We start from the raw sequence: 23,526 nt of genomic DNA on the forward strand, positions 1-23,526 counted from the left end.
TTTATTTCCCAGTTTCATTGCTAAGGAAAAAAGGGAGAATGGCTATCGCAGAGACATCGAGCAGGTTCTGCCATAAGGGTAACCACTAAATATTAGAGAAAGAATGAGAAACTTCCAAACAAATAGAAAGGAAAATGGGGACCAAAGAAAGTCCAACGATCCAAGAGATAGCGGGAATGGAATAAACAGAAGCCAAGAAAAATCATTCTAATGAGTGATACACACAAAATAAGATGGAGTAAATAATTCCAGTGTTTAAGTGTACTCATAATCAATGTGAATGGACTTAACCCACAGATGAGAACATAGATTGTCAGACAGGATAAATCAAACAAAAGTCATCCATATGCTGTTTATAAGAGACACACTTAAATTATAACAGAGGAAGTGTGAAAGCAAAGGACTGGGAAAATATGTAACAGGCAAATTCCTGTTAAAGGATAATGTTTTTAAAAGATAATATCATGATGCTTATATATAGAGAAGAAAACATCAAAGATTTTATTTAACTCTTTAATTAGTGAGGGAACTAGTAAGATGCTATAAAAGAGAATTCAAAGTATTACACTTTTATAATTGAGTCAGGAATGAAGACACAAATAGATGCAAAATTGGTTAATATCCACAGGGTGATAATCAATTACATTTCACTGAACACAATTTCTATATCGACGGAGAAAAATTATTTGCATTGCTATCAGTTTTCTATAAAACAGCTCAAAGACAAGGAAAGGCACAAACTACAGAACCTGAAAACTCAGCAGGATGTGCTCTCAAACAATGCGTAATTTTCCATTGAAGACACCAGGGAATCTTTTGCTCTATGTTAGCCTTTCACAACGTTCCCTAGTGTCCCCTATCCGTCTATGATCATAACAATCTCAAAGAAAGATTACTCTTTTTTAAAAAAAAATTTATTTATTTACTATTTATTTTTGGTCGCATGGGGTCTTTGTTGCTGTGCGTGGGCTTTCTCTAGTTGCGGAGAGCGGGGGTCCTCGTTGCGGTGCGCATGCCTCTCATTGCGGTGGCTTCTGTTGTGGAGCACAGGCTATAGGCACGCAGGCCTCAGTAGTTGTGGCTCATGGGCTCTAGAGTGCTGGCTCAGTGGTTGTGGCGCACAGGCTTAGTTGCTCCGCAGCATGGGGGATCTTCTTGGACCAGGGCTTGAACCCGTGTCCCCTGCATTGGCAGGCAGGTTCTTAACCACTGTACCACCAGGGAAGCCCTCGAAGAAAGATTATTCTTAAGTTTGACTGGCAAGATCCAGGTCCACAGAGTAATTTGACCAACTACAAAATTAATTTTTGTCTTGAAGTTTTCATGAGGAATCCCAGAATGATCTCTTAAAAGATTTGCTCTCCTATGGCTAGGAAACTCTTGCCATCAAATTGTGCCTGCAGTATCTATAAATTTGGGTGAATTTCTTTCTTCTTAAAATCTTCCAGGGCTTCCCTGGTGGTGCAGTGGTTGAGAGTCCGCCTGCCGATGCAGGGGACACGGGTTCGTGCCCCGGGTTCATCGCCACACAGGTTCGTGTGGGGTCTGGGAAGACCCCACATGCCGCGGAGCGGCTGGGCCTGTGAGCCATGGCCACTGAGCCTGTGCGTCCGGAGCCTGTGCTCCGTAAGGGAGAGGCCACAACAGTGAGAGGTCCGTGTACCGCAAAAAAAAAAAAAAAAAAAAAAACTTCCAAATTTCTTAAGGTTCCTGGTCTGCCAGGAAGTAACCTTCCTCACCTCCTCTGAGGCTGGGATCCTATAAGCCAGACACCAGCCAGTTTTCCTAGGAGGGCTTTGTAAGAGTCAGCTCCATAAGCCAAATCAACTTTAGCTCCCTAAAAGTGGTTGGTCATATCTGATGAAATAAGCATCATTCTCAAATATGGCACTCCAAGAAAGGCCCTGGTTGTACAATCAATTCATCCAATTGTATCCTGGTAAGGAGAAGAGATTCTTTTTGAACCTTTGCAAATAATTATATTGACATGAAAAGCATGGAGAATCAGTAAGAGTTTCTGAATTCTGTGAGATCAGTGGTGATCAAATATAAGTTTTAAATGTTCCATTTCAGTTTACAAAAGCAGAACCTACTATATTTTATAGGTTACAAATAGCTTAAGAAGAAAGAAAAGGGTTTATTTATACAACCAGAATACAGAACACTGAAATAAAATCAACATTCCAAAAAAATAACCACAGTGAAATTTTCCTCATCAGTTCACTCAGTCTTATGTAATTAATTCTTGTTCTCTGAGCCTTGGGTTAGTAGTCCTCTTGACTAAAAACAGTCCTGGAGATCCTCATTTGGTCCACTGGTATGGTATGAAAGTTATCTAAGAGATGCCAGCTCAGAAGCATGTACACTAGAGGCTAAGTTTTAAAGCACTGATAGCCTGAAGTACCTGGTACAGTCCTTTTCTATACTGAGAAAAGACTCTGAGACCACCCTTCTTGGTTGAAGACAAAATTGGCCCGTAGCAGGACTTCCCTGGTGGAGCAGTGGTTAGGAATCCACCTGCCAATGCAGGGGACATGGGTTCAAGCCCTGGTCTGGGAAGATCCCACATGCTGTGGAGCAACTAAGCCCATGTGCCGCAACTGCTGAATCTCACATGCCTAGAGCCCGTGCTCTGCAACAAGAGAAGCCACCGCAATGAGAGGCCTAAGCACCACAGCAAGGAGTGGCTCTCGCTTGCCGCAACTAGAGAAAGCCCGTGTGCAGCAACGAAGACCCAATGCAGCCAAAAATAAACAAATTTATTAAACAAAAATTGGGCTGTAGCTTACAGCAGATCCTTCAGGCAAGCATCAGAGTAAAATAAAAACCACTTGTAGATGGCAGAGACTTAAAATGGCTATGTTTAATTTATAACTAGTAACCTTCAAATGTGAAGGGTCTGATGAGGGGTGCCTAATAATAATGCAACCCACAAGGAAATTTGGTTGTTTCTACAGCATGTCAAAGAAAGATAATAACGTCACCACCCTGGCAAAAAAAGTCTGTCCCTAAGGATAATGACTGAGCTTACATTCAAAGATATCTGATTCATTAAAATGGAGAAACATAATTTTATGGAGGAAAAATCTTGAGATATAACATAATGATCATAAAACAGAATATACCAAGAATATACCAAGAATAGCAAGTAAAGAGATTCAGGAGTAGGGCCCAGACCTCTGTATTTTTATAAAACTCTATAGGTAAGTTTGATGTGCATTTCTATTTGACAACCACTGGCCCAGTAGACACCAGGTTCAAATTAAAGAAATAAGACTATGGCCAGGCCAAGCTAACATGTTAATTACTGAAATTGTGATTGAGACTACACTGTTGTATAACTATACAGTTGTTGTCAAATGTCATCAGGCAAAGTATTGCCAGGACTTTGATAAATACAGGAAAACACGACACACCTATTTCATAAGAGTTTTGATCAGTATCTTCCTTGAGGATAAAAACAGAACACAGATAGACAGGGCATTGACAAATCTCCAGGGATTTCCTGGAAACCATACCATTTCTGAAATATTTATATTAACAATAGTTTATCTGTACAAGTTTAACCCAGGGAAAGCTGAGCTACTCTTCTGATCTGACAACTCTACTCGTGCAAGTCCTACAATAGTAATGCATTAAATCTAGCGCCTCTCTTTTTATAAGGCGAAAGAACAAGGTTTTGTGACTTCCAGGGCCCCCCAAGGGAACCTCAATATTGTTTTAGATGTAAAAGACATCTTGGGGCTTCCCTGGTGGCGCAGTGGTTGAGAGTCCGCCTGCCGATGCCGGGGACACGGGTTTGTGACCAGGTCTGGGAAGATCCCACATGCCGCGGAGCGGCTGGGCCCATGAGCCATGGCCGCTGAGCCTGTGCGTCCGGAGTCTGTGCTCCGCAACGGGAGAGGCCACAACACCCAGAGGCCCGCGTACCGAAAAAAAAAAAAAAGACATCTTGATTTTCTGTACACTTTAAAATGGTAAGTTTTATATTATGTATATTTTACCACAATAAAAAGATTTAAAAAATTTTTAAATTACGATTAAAGAATGCCCCCCCCCTGCCCCGAATCCTGATTTTATTTTACTTTTTCTAAATTTAAGATCTAATTTGGGGGGAAATGAAAATAAAAAACTTATCAGAAGATATTTGGATACTTAATTAAGATGGGATCATGGATGACTTAGAAACAATAATTGATTACCTATTTAATTAGAGTCACAATAAAGCATTTAAAAACAAACATAGATGGTAACAGGATTTTTAAAAAATCTATGTTCTTTCACAAGTGAAGAACCTTGGTTCTTTTTCTTCATTAAATAATCAAGAATATAGTGAAGTCAACATAAAGCACTGGAAATTATTCTGGTAAAACCCAGAATCTTTGGTTACACAGCAGGTAATGATAACCTTTACACTGTAGGCTGAGGCATTACTCAGTAAATCAAGGCAACAAACCTACCAAAATTGGGCAAACTTTGCGAAGATTTTAACACATTACAGAGCTACTTTTCAGACTCGAGTATTATAAACTAAGGCAAATAAAATGTAATTTCCAAGTTCTGTTTTTCATTATCCTTTTTCCTATTCTGAAACAGACTGACATTTTACTTTAGAACAGATCTTAGGGGGGGGCTTCAAGGTCAAAACGGATTATATTATAACACTAAGATGTTATCTATGTTAACATGCAGTGCATTAATCATTGCTGTTGGCAAATGAATCAATATGTATTTTTAAAAGTTCTCAGTTGCCACCTTTAATACAGTAAATGTCGATAGTTATAACCCACATAAACAAAAGTCACTGGGGCCCTCAATAAATCATGAGTGTGTACAAAGGGGCCCAGAAACTAACAAACAAAAAAAGTCCAAGAAGTACTGCCTTAGGATAAATTTATTCCTTTTCCTTGGAAAACAAAAGCACATCTACAGTTGTACATCTATTTATGATAAAAACTCTCTAGAAAGTGGGCATAGAGGGAACCTACCTCAACACAGTAAAGGCCACATATGACAAGCCCAGAGCTAACATCATACTCAGTGGTGAAAAGCTGAAAGCATTTCTTCTGAGATCAGGAACAAGACAAGGATACCCCCTCGTGCCATTTTTATTCAACAAAGTCTTGGATGTCCTAGCCACAGCAATCAGACAAGAAAGAAATAAAAGGAATCCAAACTGGAAAGGAAGAAATAAAATTGTCACTGTTTGAAGATGACGTGATACTATACATAGAAAATCCTAAAGATGCCGCCAAAAAAAACCTACCAGAGCTCATCAATGAAGTCAGTAGAGTTGCAGGATACAAAATTAATATACAGAAATCTGTTGCATTTCTATACACTAACAATGAACTATCAGAAAGAGAAATTAAGGAAACAACCTCATTTACAATTGCATCAAAAAGAATAAAATACCTAAGAATAAACCTGACTAAGGAGGTAAAAGATCTGTACTAGGAAAAGTATAAGACACTAATGAAAGAAATTGAAGGTGACACAAACAGATGGAAAGATATACCATGTTTAACCCACACACTCATGGTCAATTAATCTATGACAAAGGAGGCAAGAACATACAAGGGAGAAAAGACAGTCTCTTCAATAAGTGATGCTGGGAAAACTGGACAGCTACACATAACAGAATGAAATTAGAATATTTTCTAACAACATATACAAGAATAAACTAAAAATGGATTAAAGACCTAAATGTGAGATCAGAAACCATAAAACTCCTAGAAGGAAACATAGGCATAACACTCTTTGACATAAATCATGGCAATGTTTTTTCAATTTGTCGCCTAAGGCAAAGGAAACAGAAGCAAAAATTTAAAAATGGGAACTAATTAAACTTAAAAGCTTTTGCACAGCAAAGGAATCCATCGACAAATGAAAAGACAACCTACTGAATAGGAGAAAGAATTTGCAAATGATATTACTGATATGGGGTTAATATCCAAAAATGTATAAATAGCTCATACAACTCAACATCAAAAAAACAAACAATCTGATTTAAAAATGGGCAGAAGGGGACTTCCCTGGTGATCCAGCAGTAAGACTCCATGCTCCCAATGCAGGGGGCCCGGGTTCAATCCTTGGTAAGGGAACTAGATCCCACGTGCATGCCACAACTAAAGATCCCACACGCCACAACTAAGACCCAGTGCAGCCAAATAAATAAATATTTTTTAAAATAATAAAAATAAAAATGGGCAGAAGACCTGAATAGATATTTTTGCAAAGAAGGCATACAGATGGCCAACAGGCACATGAAAAACTGCTCAATATCATATATCATCAGAGAAATGCAAATCAAAACCACAATGAGATATCACCTCACATCTGTCAGAATGGCTACCATCAAAAAGTCTACAAATAACAAATGTTGGTGAGGATGTGGAGAAAAGGGAACCCGAGAACACTGTTGGGGGGAATGTAAATTGGTACAGTCACCATGGAAGACATTATGGAGGTTCCTCAAAAAACTAAAAATAGAACTACCATATGACCCAGCCATTACACTCCTGGGTATATATCTGAAGAAAACAAAAACACTAATTTGAAAAGATACATGCACCCCAATGTTCACAGCAGCACTATTTACAATTGCCAAGATATGGAAGCAACCTAAGTGTCCATCAACAGATGACTGGATAAGGATGATGTGGTGTATATATATACAGTGTAATACTACTCAGCCATAAAAAAAGAATGAAATTTTGTCATTTGTAGCAACATGGATGGGCCTAGATGGTATTATACTTAGTGAAATAAGTCAGACTGAGAAAGACAAATACTGTATGATATTTCTTATACGTAGAAGCTAAAAACCAAAACAAGCTAGTAAACATAACACAAAAGAAACAGACTCACAGATAAGAGAACAAACTAGTGGTTATCATCAGTGGGGAAAGGAAAGGGAGGAGGAGCAAGATAGAGGTAGGGGACTAAGAGGTACAAATTACCGTGTATAAAATAAATAAGCTATAAGTATGTATTGTACAGCACAGGGAATATAGCCAATATTTTATAACAACTCTAAATGGAGTATAAACTTTAAAAATTGTGAATCACTATGTTGTACACCTGAAACATGTAATACTGTAAACCAACTATACCTCAATTTATAAAAAGCACATACAGTTGTATTTCTTTGTCGCTATTATTCCTAGTGTAGCCTCAATAACTCTTTTTTTTGGGGGGGGGAGTGTTGTATGACATTTGGGATCTTAGTTCCCTGACCAGGGATCAAACACATGCCTCCTGCTGTATTGGGAGCATGGAGTCTTAACCACTGGACTGCCAGGGAAGTCCCAATAACTCATATTAATTAAACTTTAAACCACAATAATTAACTTCCATTTATAATGACCCAAAGATGTATCCTCTCTGTAGCATATGAAAATAAGAAGCAAAGTATATAAAATTAGGGCTTCCCTGGGGGCGCAGTGGTTGAGAATCCGCCAGCCGATGCAGGGGACACGGGTTCGTGCCCCGGTCCGGGAAGATCCCACATGCCGCGGAGCGGCTGGGCCCGTGAGCCGTGGCCGCTGAGCCTGCGCGTCTGGAGCCTGTGCTCCGCAACGGGAGAGGCCACAACAGTGAGAGGCCCGTGTACCACAAAAAATAAATAAATAAATAAAAAAGTATATAAAATTAAATAGTGGTTACTAGTCAACATTTTGGTATTCTAACTTAGCTGGTTGTATGTACCAGAAAGCCAAACCAGTTTAAGCAAAAAGGAAGTACATGGGGTCCGGTAACTGAGAAGTTTAGGAGCTGAATAACTTTGGCGTGGTTGACTCTAGCTGCTCAAATAAAGTCACTGGGCATCTGTCTCTTTTCATCTCTTGGTTCTGTTTTCCTCTGAGCTGGCCTTGTTCTTCAGAGCCGTCTGCCTTCTCATGATGAAAAGAAAGTCCCCTAGCAGCGCTAAGCTCACATGATCCTTAGTGTCTAACAGCTCAGAAAATGGAGATTCAGATCATCTCTTTTAGTATCTGATTATTCTCCCTAAAAGGTCCTTAAGTAGCTCTACTTGGAGCAGAAGCCCATCCCTGGGCCAATAGCTGACTCCAGAGGTCTGGGATACTCCACATGCTCAGCCTGGACCACCTGCCCACCCCTGTGATCATTTAGAATAGGGAGCAGGTGTTCTCTGCCCCAAGCATGATGCTCACTGTTTTCATGAAAAGGCAGTCTTGAAACTTCAGCAGGGCGCCATGGAGGCCTACGAACAGATCCAAAAGGAGCCCCTGAAGCTGAAAGGCATCGCAGAGCTCAGAGTTACTAAGCGGAAGAAGAAAAAGAACAAAGACAAGGCGAAACTCCTGTAAGCGACGGGAACGAGCAAAAAGCTCTAGGAGGAGAAGTGGCGCAGCCTGGACAAGCAGACACTGGCCCAGGTGGCCTCTGAGGAGAAGCAGGAGAAATGGCAAATGGAAAGGATCCTGAAGAAAGCATCCAAACCCCACAAGCAGAGAGTAGAAGACTTCAACAGACACCTGGACACACTCATGGAGCACTATGACATTCCTAAAGTTAGCTGAACAAAGTGGCCTCCGCATCCGGGGTACGGAGTAGCGTCGAGGAGAAGCAGAAGAGGCAAAGCTGGGGTTATGTTTGGTGCCTTTGGCATTTTCTAGAAATATTCTCTTTCACACATCCTTACGTCTTCTGCTTGAGACGGTGCTTTTCAAAGCTGTATGTCCTCATTCTGGAACTTGATTAAAGTAAGGCTGTCCTTTTACTCTATTTTGATTTCTCGGTAGGATGTAGAAGAGAAAGCTTTTTAGCTTGGCAAGTTTACCCAGAGATTAAGGCTATTTCTGTGTAAGTGCTGTGGAAAAGTGTTTTGACCCCCGTGTTGCATCTGACTCTTTGACAGCCAGCCAGCTGGCTTTGCCTAGATGAAATCAACTCCAGACGACAAGGAGCTAATGCCAGCGTGGCCTGCAGCATGTAGACCGCTGTAGGGCCCTGCAGGGACTGCCTTTCCAAACTCCCTCTAGCTTGGGGCTCATGCTCTCCCGTCCAGGGTCCAGGGAAGCCACTTGTAGCTTCGTGGCCTTCAGACTACCTCCTCAGCCACCTGGCCACTGAGACAATGTGGCCTGGGAAACAGAACCACCACCTAAGGCAAGGATGGAATGTATGTCTTGTCCCTTTCTGAAGCTGTGGCCAGTGTGTAGCCTCTTCCCCCAATGTCCCCATTCCAGACATGTCTAGTGGATGTTGCCATGGCAGACATTGCCAGTTGAGCACAGAATTCTTTGTAATGGAACCCAGACACAACCTGCCTTCTTACCCTCCACCCTGGGCTCCAAGCAGCTTTATTCAGAGTTGGCCCATAACGTGTTTGGCGTTCCTGGCCTCAGGACATCTTAGGGGTGATGGGACCAATGCAGAGCTCCAGAACAGACAGACATGGGTGCAGTTGGAAGGAAGGACTCAGGTTCCCATGCTGGAGAGCCAGGATCTTTGAGGGCCTATGTGTACCCGCCAGATGAAGATCAAATTGCATACGCTATTGGGAGAAAGTGTGTTGACATAGATGCTGAAAGAATAAGAAAGGAAAGAAAAACCAAGTGTTGGGTTTGGGTCTGTCATATATGAAAGGCAGAATAAAACAAAAAAGTTATTTAAAAAAAAGAAAAGGCAGCCTGTTTAGTGGAAAGAACACTAGACTGATATTCAAAATACCTAGGTTTTGCTTCTGGCTCTGCCACCTCTTAACTGTGTGGCCTTGGGCAGGCAATTTCACTTCCTCAGACACCAGTATTTTGTGGTATAGAATGAATGGGTTGGATTAGATGATTTCAGATTTAAATGTCTATAAATGTGTTTCATTAATTTAGAAAGAATCAAGGTTTATTTGTCTGTTTGCGGGCTCAAAACAAGATGTAGAAGTAAGTTCTAGTAGTCCTAGTCAATAACAGAAACTTATTCAAGCTAGGTTAAGCAAAAGAAAAAAAAGTCAGGAGAACTTTGTACAAAAATCCAGAGTATCTCACAGAACCTAAGGACAGAAGTTGACGTCACGAAAGCCAAGCAACAGGAACTAGAAAACTACCAGGAACTATTATTTTCTCTCAGTCTCTGTCTCAGTCTCTGTCTGTCCCTCTCCCTTCCTACCTCCCTCTTGCTCTCTCTCTCTCTCTCTAACCAGATCATTTTTCCCCCTTTTCCCTTTATTTTGCACATCAGTTCTGTTCTCCTCTTTAAATATCTACTTTCTCTGCTTCTCCCGGCATGTGAATGAGAATGGTTTTCCATGATGGCAGCTTCTGCTCTTCAGTTTCCATAACCCTCATTCCAGCTAAAAGGCACAACACAATCATCCCTGAATCTCACCTCCACGTATGATTGCCTCACCTCAGGTCAGGTGTCCATTCGCGGCCAGCAAAGCAGGGTCATCAATCATAAACATGGCTGCCTCATGGAGATGGAGATGTTCTCAATGAAATGGGGGTACTGAACTGGGAAGCCACCCCCAAAGGCATCTATTTCAACAGTTAGGGTAATTTTTTTTTTTACAGACAAGTGCAAGGTACTATTGTTAAGAAAGAAGAACTCAACAAGAAATAACAAATGTCGGAGAGGATGTGGAGAAAAAGGAACTTTTGTACACTGTTGGTGGGAATGTAAATTGGTGCAGCCACTATGGAAAACAGCATGTAAATTTCTTAAAAAATTAAAAATAGAACTACCATATGATCCAGCAACTCCATTTTGGGGTATTTATCTGAAGAAAATGAAAACACTAACTTGAAAAGATATATGAACCCTCATGTTCATTGCAGCATTATTTGTAATAGCTAAGACATGGACGCAGTCTAAGTGTCCATCAATGGAAGAATGGATAAAGAAGATGTCATACACACACAGACGTATATACACACACAATGGAATTTTATTCAGCCATGAAAAAGAAGGACCTCTTGCCACTTTTGACCACATGGATGGATCTTGAGGACATTATGCTAAGTGAAATAAGACAGACAGAGAAAGACAAATTCCATATCATCTCACTAATATGCTGAATCAAAAAAACAAGTAAAACGGCTCATAGATACTGAGAACAGATTGGTGGTTGCCAGAGGTGGGGGGTGGGGGTGGGGAGTGGGTGAAATGGGTCAAAGTGTGGTCAAAAGTACAAACTTCCAGTTATAAAATAAATAAGTCCTGGGGGTGTACAGCATGGTGGCTTCAGTTAATAATACTGTATTGCATATTTGAAAGCTGTTAAGAGAGTAGGGCTTAAAAGTTCTCATTACACACATAAAAAAATTGTAGCTACATGTGATGAATGATATTCACCAGACTTATTGTGGTGATCATTTCACAGTACTTGTATATACAGAAATCAAATAATTATGTTGGGGCTTCCCTGCTGGCGCAGTGATTGAGAATCCACCTGCCGATGCAGGGGACACGGGTTCGTGCCCCGGTCCGGGAAGATCCCACATGCCGTGGAGCGGCTGGGCCCGTGAGCCGTGGCCGCTGAACCTGCGCGCCCGGAGCCTGTGCTCCGCAACGGGAGAGGCCACAACAGTGAGAGGCCCACGTACCACAAAACAAAACAAAAAATTTAAAAAATAATAATTATTATGTTGTACACCGAAAACTAATATAATGTTATATGTCAATCATAACTCATTTTAAAAAGGAAAAAGAAAGAACTTTACAACTATAAGGCTTTTAGACAGTAAACATGAGTTAAAAAAAAAAACTTCTTGGAAGCGGATGGATTCATAGAGTATAGGAAACTGAGCATGAGTCATAATAACACCGTTTTAAAAACGCAGTAGGAAAAAAAGCAGTGGGAAGTGTAACCAAAAGTATAACATAAATAGTTTTAGGGTCTTGTATGATTTATATATATTTGGCAATGAGGATTCTGATATATCAATATGTGGATCTGGTGGTATTTCTTTTCTGAACTCAATTAGAAAACCAGATGGATCAATTTCCAACAGCAGCTCCCAAGCTAATATGTTCTGATCCCACCTCTTAGAAGAAAGGCCATCTGACGGAATGCCCAGGTAGAATCACAAGGCATTTCATGCGGATATCCTCATTTCTGGTCATACCTCTTATAGTTAATTATAAATAAATATTTATATTATATATAGAGAGAAATAAATCTGAAGATTGCATAGAAATGGAATCATGTAATACTTGTGGTCTTTCGTGTCTGGCTTCTTCCATTTAGTACAGATATGCCACATTTTTTTATCCATTCGTCAGATGATGGACATTTGGGTTGTTTCCACCTTTTGGCTATTGTGAATAGTGTTGCTGTGAATATTTGTGTATGAGCTCTTATTTGAACACCTGTTTTCAATTCTTTTGGGTATACACCCAGGAATGGAATTGCTGGGTCATATGATAATTCTATGTTTAACTTATTAAGAAACTGCCAAAATGTTTTCCAGAGAGGCCGTACCATTTTACATTCTCACCAGGGTTACATGATGAGGGTTATAATTTCTCCACATACTGGCCAACATTTCTTTTCCGTTTTTTGACTACAGCTAACCTAGTGAGTATGAAGAGGGAATCTCAAGGTGGTTTTGAGTTGCCTTTCTCTAATAACTAAGTTCTTAGGGTTTTGATTGCAGAGAAAAGATTGTTTACTCTCAAAGGCATGGATTGTACCTTAGAGGTTTAATATCCTCGGGGCTGAGAATACAGTAGGTGATTTAATCATTACCTGTTGACAAATCTTTCATTTGGCAAACATTTACAAGCAGATTTCTGGGCTTCGTCTGAGCTCAGCACCAATCAAAACGAGTTCTATTTAGCTTCAGGAGGTCAAAAGGTCAGAGCACATGGATACATTCTAAAGACTCTATGACAACAGGCCCCTAAGAAGGCAAATTCACACCTCAACATGATGCAGCAATGGAAGCTTTAGAAGCAATCAGATCCACTGCACCAAATGATGGCTGAAGGTCAATTACAATTAAAATCGGTACTGGCTTCTGTTTTCATCTCCTTTTTCATTTTTACTAAAATGTGTCTTGGCAGAAATCTCTTAAAGCAGATGGGTGCCCACTTTGTAGAGGTGTTTGGTGGGTTAATGTGAGCCAAACACTTCATGATGATAAGACGTCTGCTGCAACTGAAGAGTCAGGTGCTCTTATTAATGAGACTTTTAATTCTGAGCATTTACTCCATGCAAGAGCCTGCCCCAGGCAATTTATTAATAGCTGAGAACGTAATGCACAGCTTTCAGACATTATCTCAATCTTAATAAATAGCTCTTTCCTCCGCTGCAGCACTGGTTCTGTCTGGGCTCAGATCTGAGCTCTGCCCCTCACTAGCTATGAGATTTAACCTCTGTGAACATCAATTTCCTTATCTGTAAAGATGGAAATTTAAATGTCCATCTCTTAGGTTGTTTTTAGGATGAGATAGGATAACCTGGTTAACGTACTACAATGTCTGATACCTGGAGAGAAGTTAATAATGTCAGCTCTCTTTGCCTTCATTTAGAAGTAGGGATATTATAGATATTATTCCTCCTACTTTGTAGATGGGAGAAGTGAGGCACAAGCCTCACAGTGAATGAGTCATCATCCTGTCTTCCCAGCTCACAGCCATTTCCAGCTCCCTGAGGACTGCACCCTGAACCAGGGTGATGGACCACAGCAGTCATGTTTGTACCACAGGCACGGCCTTCAGGTCATTGCTGATTGAATTGAGGGAGACAGACATGGGATTAAAGCGGGCCAATCAGATTCTGTGTAAGAATTTGGAATTGAGACCAAGAGACAGAAAGTTAGTATCTGTACGTGGTTAGAACCGTGTCACATAATTTAGGATCTTGATGCCACTATATTCTGGTATCTGGATGGGGGAGTGCACAAAGTTGGTCCTCAGAGAGAGAAGAGGGAAGTAGATGTGCAGAAAGAAGCAGAAATGAGAGCTGAGAAGAGACCCCAGTGGTTTTCCAGTACTTGGTTCTAGTATTTTCTGAGCCCAGCTCACACATTTTCCCTTGGATTCCATGAGACACCCACCTACAGACTTATAATAAATTCCCTCAGGTCACTTCTCAGAGTTTGGTGGGCAAGATTTTCACAGGCCACCAACTCCAGTGAGCAAGTGACTGAACTTTATTTTCTGCAACATAATTACATTTGAGTTCTCATTCCACCTGATGGCAGAAAAGCAATCAAGTTCAGGTCCAGGTAAACTCAGTCATTGCAGCATTTTGGGGGCATTTTAGGTTTCACTCAATTCAGGGTATCTTCACACATTTCCTTCTCACCATAGTGTCATCTCCAGACTTCTTGGGCATCCTTCTTGCCATCAAGAGGAGGCACTTAGCCCATGCTCACTGCCCTGGAGAGAGGTGTAACCGTGGTTCGATGCATTCCACCCACTCTGGGGTCATCATGTCCTTGCAGCCACTCTCCAGCCACCTGATTCTACACCACAGCCCTCTACAGCTCTTTGCTCACTGTCAGATATTTTTGTGCCCCTTTTAGGAGCTCACTAGCGTCCAAATCTTTTTATATCTTTTTATTTTTAATAAAAATGGTTTTGACAAAATCTGAACAATCTTTAATCTGCAAGAAGTAGAGCCTTGCAGTTATTCTTCTGATTTCTTTCTAATATCTTGCTTACAACATAAACTTTGTGCATTGATCTTTTGGGGAGAGAGTCTTTGGAAACTTGAAATTTCTTTTTCTTTCAAAAACGCTGGCTGTTGTAAATCAAAAGTGTTAGATTTTAAGACTATTGTTTCTACTATAAATTTCAAGAGCCTAAGTTGGAACTAATCTGAGTTTTAAGAACCTAATTTGGAACTCAAATCCATTTGGCTGAGATACTGCATAGTGGTGACTTAACTGGGGAGGGCCAAGAAGTAACTTATAGGAAATGCACATTTTTTCATGCTGCATGAGTTTGCGTTGATTTCTTGATTGCTGTGATCTGGATAAACACTGGCTTCCCAAGAATGCTTTCCATCCTTCGACCCTGTCTGCCTTTTAGAATTTCCAGGATTATCTCCTCTGTAATGTTCCATCTGCTTTCCACAATCCTTGTGTCACTTGGTGCACAGATACTGGTGGGCACATGGAAAGGGTGAGCCAAAGTTAGACCTGCATTTGCAAGACCACGTGAAACCTAACGCTCATTCTCCTGAAGCCAGGCCACTTTTAGAAAGAGAGAAGAGGAATGCCATTCCATCACGCATGCTTATCATTCCCCAACTTTGGTTTCAAACCATCTTTATACCCTGGCCCATGGAGAAACTTTCCATTAAATTCTGTTCTCTTACAGCCCTTATATAGCAACTGTGTTGGGGACCACTTCAGACATTCCAAGCTTCACTAAGACAGCAATTTTCTAACAAGAAAGCTAGAATGGGGGAGTATCTAAGATTTAGTTGCAGCAAATTGGAGACCAGACAATATAATCAACTTATTCAGAATAGTCAGTGAAAATCAGCTCTATGGGATAGATACAACATTGTCATGCTTTAAATGCAATGCATCTATCGGTTAGGATTATAGGGGTCTTAGAGTAAGTATTCCCTTTGTTACTTCTAGGTCACAGGGCACAGAAAGGTAAATTTAATTAATCTTAATGATATAATAAAAATATTACATGAAAAAAGTAGTAAACAGATATACACATATGAATCCAGTTATTCATATATATATATACACACACACACATACACATACATGTTTATCTAGACACATAAAAGAATACAAGATGAAGACCTAAATAGACATTTCTCCAAAGAAGATATGCAGATTGCCAACAAACACATGAAAGAACGCTCAACATCATTAATCATTAGAGAAATGCAAATCAAAACTACAATGAGATATCATCTCACACTGGTCAGAATGGCCATCATCAAAAAATCTAGAAACAATAAATGCTGGAGGGGGTGTGGAGAAAAGGGAACACTCTGGTACTGTTGGTGGGAATGTAAATTGATACAGCCACTATGGAGAACAGTATGGAGGTTTCTTAAAAAACTAAAAATAGAACTACCATATGACCCAGCAATCCCACTACTGGGCATATACCCTGAGAAAACCATAATTCAAAAAGAGTCATGTACCACAATGTTCATTGCAGCTCTATTTACAATAGCCAAGACATGGAAGCAACCTAAGTGTCCATCAACAGATGAATGGATAAAGACTATGTGGCACATATATACAATGGAATATTACTCAGCCATAAAAAGGAACGAAACTGGGTTATTTGTAGTGAGGTGGATGGACCTCTGTTATACAGAGTGAAGTCAGAAGGAGAAAAATACATACTGTATGCTAACACATATATAGGGAATGTAAGAAAAAAAAAATGTCATGAAGAGCCTGGGGTAGGACAGGAATAAAACACAGACCTACTAGAGCATGGCCTTGAGGATATGGGGAGGGGGAAGGGGAAGCTGTGATGAAGTGAGAGAGTGGCATGGACATATATACACTATCAAATGTAAAATAGATAGCTAGTGAGAAGCAGCTGCATAGCACAGGGAGATCAGCTAGGTGGTTTGTGACCACCTAGAGGGGTGGGATAGGGAGGGTGGGAGGGAGGGAAACGCAAGAGGGAAGAGATATGGGAACATATGTATAACTGATTCACTTTGTTGTAAAGTAGAAACTAACACACCACTGTAAAGCAATTATACTCCAATAAAGTTGTTTAAAAAAAGAATAAAAGATGGAAGCAGTAAACAGTGATCACTTCTAGGTAGTGGTATCATGGGTAGTTTACATTTTCTTCCTAACATTTTAACACGTGGCCCAAATTTTTCATTATTCTTATCAAGAGAAAATAATTAACATCATCCTTTTTTAAAGGGTGAAATGGGACTTCCAATCTCATAAGATAAGATGAGGGGAAATGATAATCTGAAAGCTCTCCTGCCACATTGCCTAGAAATGCTTGATAAAATATAGCAAAAGTTATTTTAAATCCCTGAGTGAACTAGTAAGGGAGAAGGGAAGGCCCAGGTGTGTCAGTTAGAAATAGGAAAGCCAGTGGCAAGGATGTGAGATGCTGCTGCAACTGGGATTGGGGCCTGGATCCCTGAATAAAGCAGTTTTTAAAGGGTTGTACTCTCACTGAAAGAGTAGATTAGGAAAAATATCAATCCACTGGCATAGAGACAAAACGGTATTTGTATGCTTTTCTCTGGGTGGGAAAAATGCCCATCCGAGAAACAAAATCTCCAGGTTTGTTTCTACTCCAACTTTGGAGGATTAAATTTGCAGATGATCCAGGAACCATGATTCTAACTGACCTCCAAGGTGATAAAATGACCAAAAACTTGGTCCAGATATGGGGATCTCTCCGTAGCAAACTCAGAGCTCTTGAGAGATACACCCCAAATCCAGGCCACAGGGGAGTCTCACAGAAGAACAGCCTTCTCTAAAGAGGAGCTCACAAACAAAAATGATGAAATACAGAAGGACAAAATCCTCCACGAGAGCCAGCAGGCACAATAAATAGAACCAAAAGATTCCCTAAAACTCTGCATAATAGAATGACAATTTGTTGTTGTTGTTGTTGTTTGAGTACAGGAGTGGCATGATCTGATGTAGTATTCCACTGTGTATATGTGACACGTCTAGAATGACAATTTGAAAGAGAATGTAAAATAATCACCTTTAAAAGTCTTAAAAGGCCTGAACAATGTAATTAAAACACCAAGGGATTTCCCTGGTGACACAGTGGTTAAGAATCCATCTGCCAATGCAGGGGACGTGGGTTCGAGCCCTGGTCCGGGAAGATCCCACATGCTGCGGAGCAACTAAGCCCGTGCGCCACAACTACTAGAGCCTGAGCCTGTGAGTCACAACTACTGAAGCCCGCGCGCCTAGAGCCCATGCTCTGCAACGAGAGAAGCCACCGCAGTGAGAAGCCCACGCACTGCAACGAAGAGTAGCCCCCGCTCGCCACAACTAGAGAAAGCACGCATGGAGCAACAAAGACCCAACGCATCCCCAAATAAATAAATAAATATATATATATTTTAAAAAGGGTTTGTTAAAAAAAACCAAAACACCAAAAAAAGAACAAGTCCTATGAAAGGCACTTTGCATGACAGTTACAAGTACAAAATCTGCAGCTAAACTGCTAGGTTCAAATCCCAGCCCTATCACCCATTAGCTGGATGGTACCACCTATTAGCTTGATTTCTTGATTACTGTGAGCTGAGAACCCTGGTCTCCCAAGAATGCCTTCCATACTTTGACCTTGCCTGCCTCTTAGAATTTCCAGGATTATCTCCTCTGTAATGTTCAATCTGCTTTCCACAGTCATGTCAATTGGGGTGAGTCACTTAATATTTCTGTGCCTCAGGTCCCTCCTCTATAAAGTGGGAATATTAATGGTACTTACATCAATGGGGTGTTGTGAGGATTAAATGTGTTAATATATGTATAGTGCTTAGAAGACTGCCTATCAAACTATATCACGATCTATATACAGAGAGATGGAAGTGGATAGATAGAGACATAGTTATATATTGTATCAGTATATATATAATATATATTCTAAATGTTTATATACTAAACCCATGAATTTAAAAATAGACTCAGATATCAGACACAAAAACCCAGTCATATGCTGTTCATAACAAGGACACTTAAAATCTAATAACTCAGAAAGACTAAAAAAAAATGAAATAGCAAAAAAATTATACCAGGTAAATACACATTTTTTAAAAATTAAGAGCACATACTCAGTAGCAACAACAGAGGCCAGAAGACAGTAATTATGTTGACATTAGACAAGAAAGACTTTGAAATTTAAAAAATTTTTTAGATAAAGAAGGTCATTGCTAAATGAAAACATGAACAATTCACCAGGAATATTCAACAGTTCTGATGTTCTAAGCACCAAATAATATAGCATAATTGACAGAATGACATGGTAAAAATGGACAAATTCACACTTAGAATGTGGCAGGCAAAAATAGAATATGGAAGATTTGAACAACACAATTTACATGACTCTGTATACTAAAAAAGTCAAGGTTTTCTGAATACAATGTACTACAATTTGAAATTAGTTAACAAGATAACTCAAAAAAACATTAAAAGCACACTTCTAAATAGTTTCTTTGTCAAGAAAGAGACTTTAAGGGAAATAAATACATATTTATCACTAAAGGACAATGACAATAACACATAATAATACATGTGGGATGCAGCCAAAGCAGACCTTGAGTCACTTATGACCTTAATTGCATACATTAGAAAGGAAGAAAGCCTGAAAAGTAATAAGAGAAATGTCCATCTTCCAGTTGTAAAACAAATATGACAAACCCCAAAAAGCAGAAGCTAGGAAATAGTAAAAATCAAAACAGAAATGAATAATTAAACAAAAAAGTTGTTTTTCAAAAAGTTAAAATAAGATGACACTGAATAGCTGAAACAATCTTGAAAAAGAATGAAGTTGGGGGGACTTCCCTGATGGTCCAGTGGTAAAGAACCTGCCTTACAATGTGGGTTTGATCCCTGGTCAGGGAACTAAGATCCCACATGTCGCAGGGCAACTTAGCCCACGTGACACAACTACTGAGCCCGTGTGCCTCAACTAGAGCCCGTGTGCCGCAAACTACAGAGCCCACGGGCCCTGGAGCCTGCGCGTCACAACCAAAGAAGAGAAAACCCGCACGCCACAGCTAGAGAGAAGCCCGCGCACCACAACGAAGAGCCTGCACGCCGCAATGAAAGATGCCGCATGCCTCAAGGAAGATCCCACGTACTGCGACTAAGACCCAACGTAGCCAAAAATAAATAAATAGGGCTTCCCTGGTGGCGCAGTGGTTGAGAATCCGCCTGCTGATGCAGGAGACACGGGTTCGTGCCCTGGTCCGTGAAGATCCCACATGCTGCGGAGCAACTAAGCCCGTGAGCCATGGCCGCTGAGCCTGTGCGTCCGGAGCCTGTGCTCCGCAACGGGAGAGGCCACAACAGTGAGAGGCCCGCATACCGCAAAAATAAATAAATAAATAAATAATAAATCTTTTAAAAAAAGAATAAAGTTGGGGGACTTACTCTTTCCAATTTCAAAATTTACTACAAAGCTCTGGAAATCAAGATAGTGTGGCATTAATAAACTGTTATATTAATGGTCAATCAATTTTTAACAAACATGCCAAGAAAATTAAATGGGGAAAGAATAGTTTTTTCCACAGATGGTGCTGGGACAGCTAGATATCCACATGAAAAAGGACGAAAGTGGACCCCTATCTTACATTATATATAAAAAATTAACTCAAAGTGGATCAGAGATCTAAAAATATAAAATTCTTAGATGAAAGCATAAGAGTAAATCTTCATGATTTTAGACTATGACTTCTTAGATACAATACCAAAAGCACAAGCAATAAAATCAAAATTTTGATAAATTGGACTTTATCAAAATTAAAGAATTCTGAGTTTCAAGTGATAACACCAAAAAAGTGAAAAGACAATCCACAGACTGCAAGAAAACATTTGAAAGTCATCTATCTGGAAAGGGACTTGTACCCAGAATATATAAAGAACTCTTACAACTCAATAATATAAAAATAAATAACTCAATTAAAATTGGGCAAACGATTTGAAAAGACATTTCTCTAGTGAAGATATACAAATGGCCAGTAAGCGTATGAAAAGATGCTCAACATCATTAGTCATTAGGGAAATCAAATTATTTGCAAATCAAAATGATGAGATACCACTGTGCACCCACTAAGATGGCTATAGTAATAAAAGAGTAATAATAACTGGTGTTGGTGAACATGTGGAGAAATTGTAACACTCATTAATGGCTGGTAAATCAGAAAATGATGCAACCACTTTAGAAAACAGCTTTATGTCAAATATGGAGTTACCAGTCACCATAGGACCAAGCAATTCTGCTTCTAGATATATATCCAAGAGAAATGAAAACGTTTGTCCACACGAATACTGGTACACAAATATTCATAGTGGCATTATTCATAACAGACAAAAAATGGAAACAATCCAAATGCCCATCAACTGGTGAATGGATAAACAAAATGTGGCACATCCATACAACAGAATACTTTTCAGCAATAAATAAATCAGAATAAAGTACTGATGTATGCTACAATATGGATGAATCTCAAAAACATGCTAAGTGAAAGAAGCCCGTCATAAAAGACCAAATATTGTATAATTCTATTTATATGAAAGATTCAGAATAGGAAAATCCATGGAGACAAAAAGCAGATTACTTGTTCCCTAGGGCTGGAGGCTGGAGGAATGGGGAATAATTGCTTAGTGGGTACAGGGTTATTTTTGAGGGTGATAAAAATTTTTTTAAATTAGATTATAGTGAGGACTATGTAACTCTGTAAATATGATAAAAACCATTTAATTGTGCACTTTAAATGAGTGAACTTTATGGTATGTAAATATGATTGCATTTTGAAAAATTAAATAAGATGAGATAAATGTAATGTGCTATCCTGGATTGGATCCTGGAACAGAAAAGGAACACAATGAAAAAATTGGTAAAGTCTGAGTAATCTTTGTACTAACATTAGGGATGATGGGTGATAATAATACAGGAATTCTGTATTAACTTTGCAACTTTCCTATAAATCTGAATTTATTCCAAAATGCAAGTAAAACAGAACCATGGCAAACCTTTAGGGTGCTTGATATAGAGACATGGGACATGGGGCGGGGGGAGGGTAGAGGAGGCACAAATAAATAGTTAGGAGTGACACATAGGATATAAACTATAAACAGTGGAGGTGTAAACCTAATACTAAGAACTATTGTATGCTACTGCTGTGCAAGGTAGGTTCCTTCACTGTTACCACCTGAAAGTTCTCTGGGCTCAGGATGACTTCCACAACGTGACACAGTTTGAGATAAGGAACAGGCCCTATTGGGGGAAACCTACAACACAAGGGTCAGCAGAAGAGATGAGAAATGTGGTTCATTGTCTTCCCATCACTGCATGGACAGTCATGTCAGGACCTGAGCGTGTGTCAGTGGGAGGCAAACGACTGCTTGACAGAGTGATCTGGGTTCAAGTGCTTGATGTTTATAGCAGCTGCTGAGAAAGCCAGTTGCCCAGCACCTGGAAACCTGGGGTTGGGGGTGTGGGCTGTGGGAAGCTGCAGGTGCTCCTGCCAAAGGAAGGGAGATACTGATCCAGTGGGAAGCTGATTTTGGGTGTGATCCCTCTCTCTAGGAGAAGGTGGTACAGGCGTAGCTGGCTTCTTGTCCCGTCTACCCAGAGTAAGCTCTCAGGGTTACTTTTGCATGGTTGTACTTGACACTCATAACCAGTAAATTGAAAATATACACAAAATGAATGGTTTCTTAGAAAAATACAACTTAATAAAACCACTCAAGAATAAGTATAATTTTGGCTTAGATTTATAACTTGAACCAGGAGTTTTAAAATCCACCTTCCTCTCTTAACAAGAAAGAAAAGGAAGAAAGAAAGAATAAAACAGCCCATTAAGCCCAGAAGACTTTACCAGACACAAACTTCAAAGAACAGATCATTGTTTTCTGAAACAAACTGTTCCAGTGAATACAAAATGAGGGAACACTGCTCACCTCATTCTATGAAGTAAAATAATTCTGATGGCAAAATCAGATAAGGAAGGTATGAGAAAGTAATAATTAAAGGCTAATCTCACTTCCAAATATAGATGCAAAAATACTTAATAATATACCCTGAGAAAACCATAATTCAAAAAGAGTCATGTACCAAAATGTTCATTGCAGCTCTATTTACAATAGCCAGGACATGGAAGCAACCTAAGTGTCCATCAACAGATGAAATGATAAAGAAGATGTGGCACATATATACAATGGAATATTACTCAGCCATAAAAAGAAATGAAACTGAGTTATTTGTAATGAGGTGGATAGACCTGGAGTCTGTCATACAGAGTAAGTCAGAAGGAGAAAAACAAACACTGTATGCTAACACATATATATGGAATCTAAGAAAAAAAATGTCATGAAGAGACTAGGGGTAGGATGGGAATAAAACACAGACCTACTAGAGCATGGACTTGAGGATATGGGGAGGGGAAAGGGGAAGCTGTGACAAAGTGAGAGAGTGGCATGGACATATATACACTACCAAATGTAAAATAGATAGCTAGTGAGAAGCAGCCGCATAGCACAGGGAGATCAGCTCGGTGGTTTGTGACCACCTAGAGGGGTGGGATAGGGAGGGTGGGAGGGAGGGAGATGCAACAGGGAAGAGATATGGGAACATGTGTATATGTACAACTAATTCACTTTGTTACAAAGCAGAAACTAACACACCATTGTAAAACAGTTATACTCCAATAAAGATGTTAAAAAAAATCCTAAATAAAATTTAGTCACATGAATCCAGAAATGCCTATTAAAAATATATCGTTACCAAGTTGGAGTCATCTTAGGAATGCAAAGATGATTAAAATTAGAGAGTCTATTAAGAAGATTTATTATCTTAACTGGTTAAAGGAGAGAACCATATGATCATCTCAATAAATGTAGGAAAACT

The 23,526-nt window shown here is 39.8% G+C and overlaps 1 protein-coding gene and 1 pseudogene across 2 annotated transcripts in view; one reads left to right on the plus strand and one right to left on the minus strand.

Moving 5' to 3' along the window:
• Window positions 1-4,737: 4,737 nt before the first annotated feature.
• PLEKHA8 (pleckstrin homology domain containing A8) overlaps window positions 4,738-23,526 on the minus strand; it is a 128,026-nt gene continuing 109,237 nt past the window's right edge. Inside the window, exon 13 of one of the 2 annotated variants that reach the window (XM_067042409.1) lies at window positions 4,738-5,176. In XM_067042409.1, coding sequence (XP_066898510.1) covers window positions 5,133-5,176 — 44 coding nt within the window. In that variant the 3' untranslated portion in view covers window positions 4,738-5,132. The remainder of the gene's footprint in view (window positions 5,177-23,526) is intronic. The other variant, XM_067042411.1, reaches the window with a different exon arrangement.
• Window positions 8,220-8,642, plus strand: LOC131762910 (protein FAM32A-like; annotated as a pseudogene).

This window comes from Kogia breviceps, chromosome 9 (genome assembly GCF_026419965.1).
Source record: "Kogia breviceps isolate mKogBre1 chromosome 9, mKogBre1 haplotype 1, whole genome shotgun sequence".
Classification (NCBI taxonomy): domain Eukaryota; kingdom Metazoa; phylum Chordata; class Mammalia; order Artiodactyla; family Physeteridae; genus Kogia; species Kogia breviceps.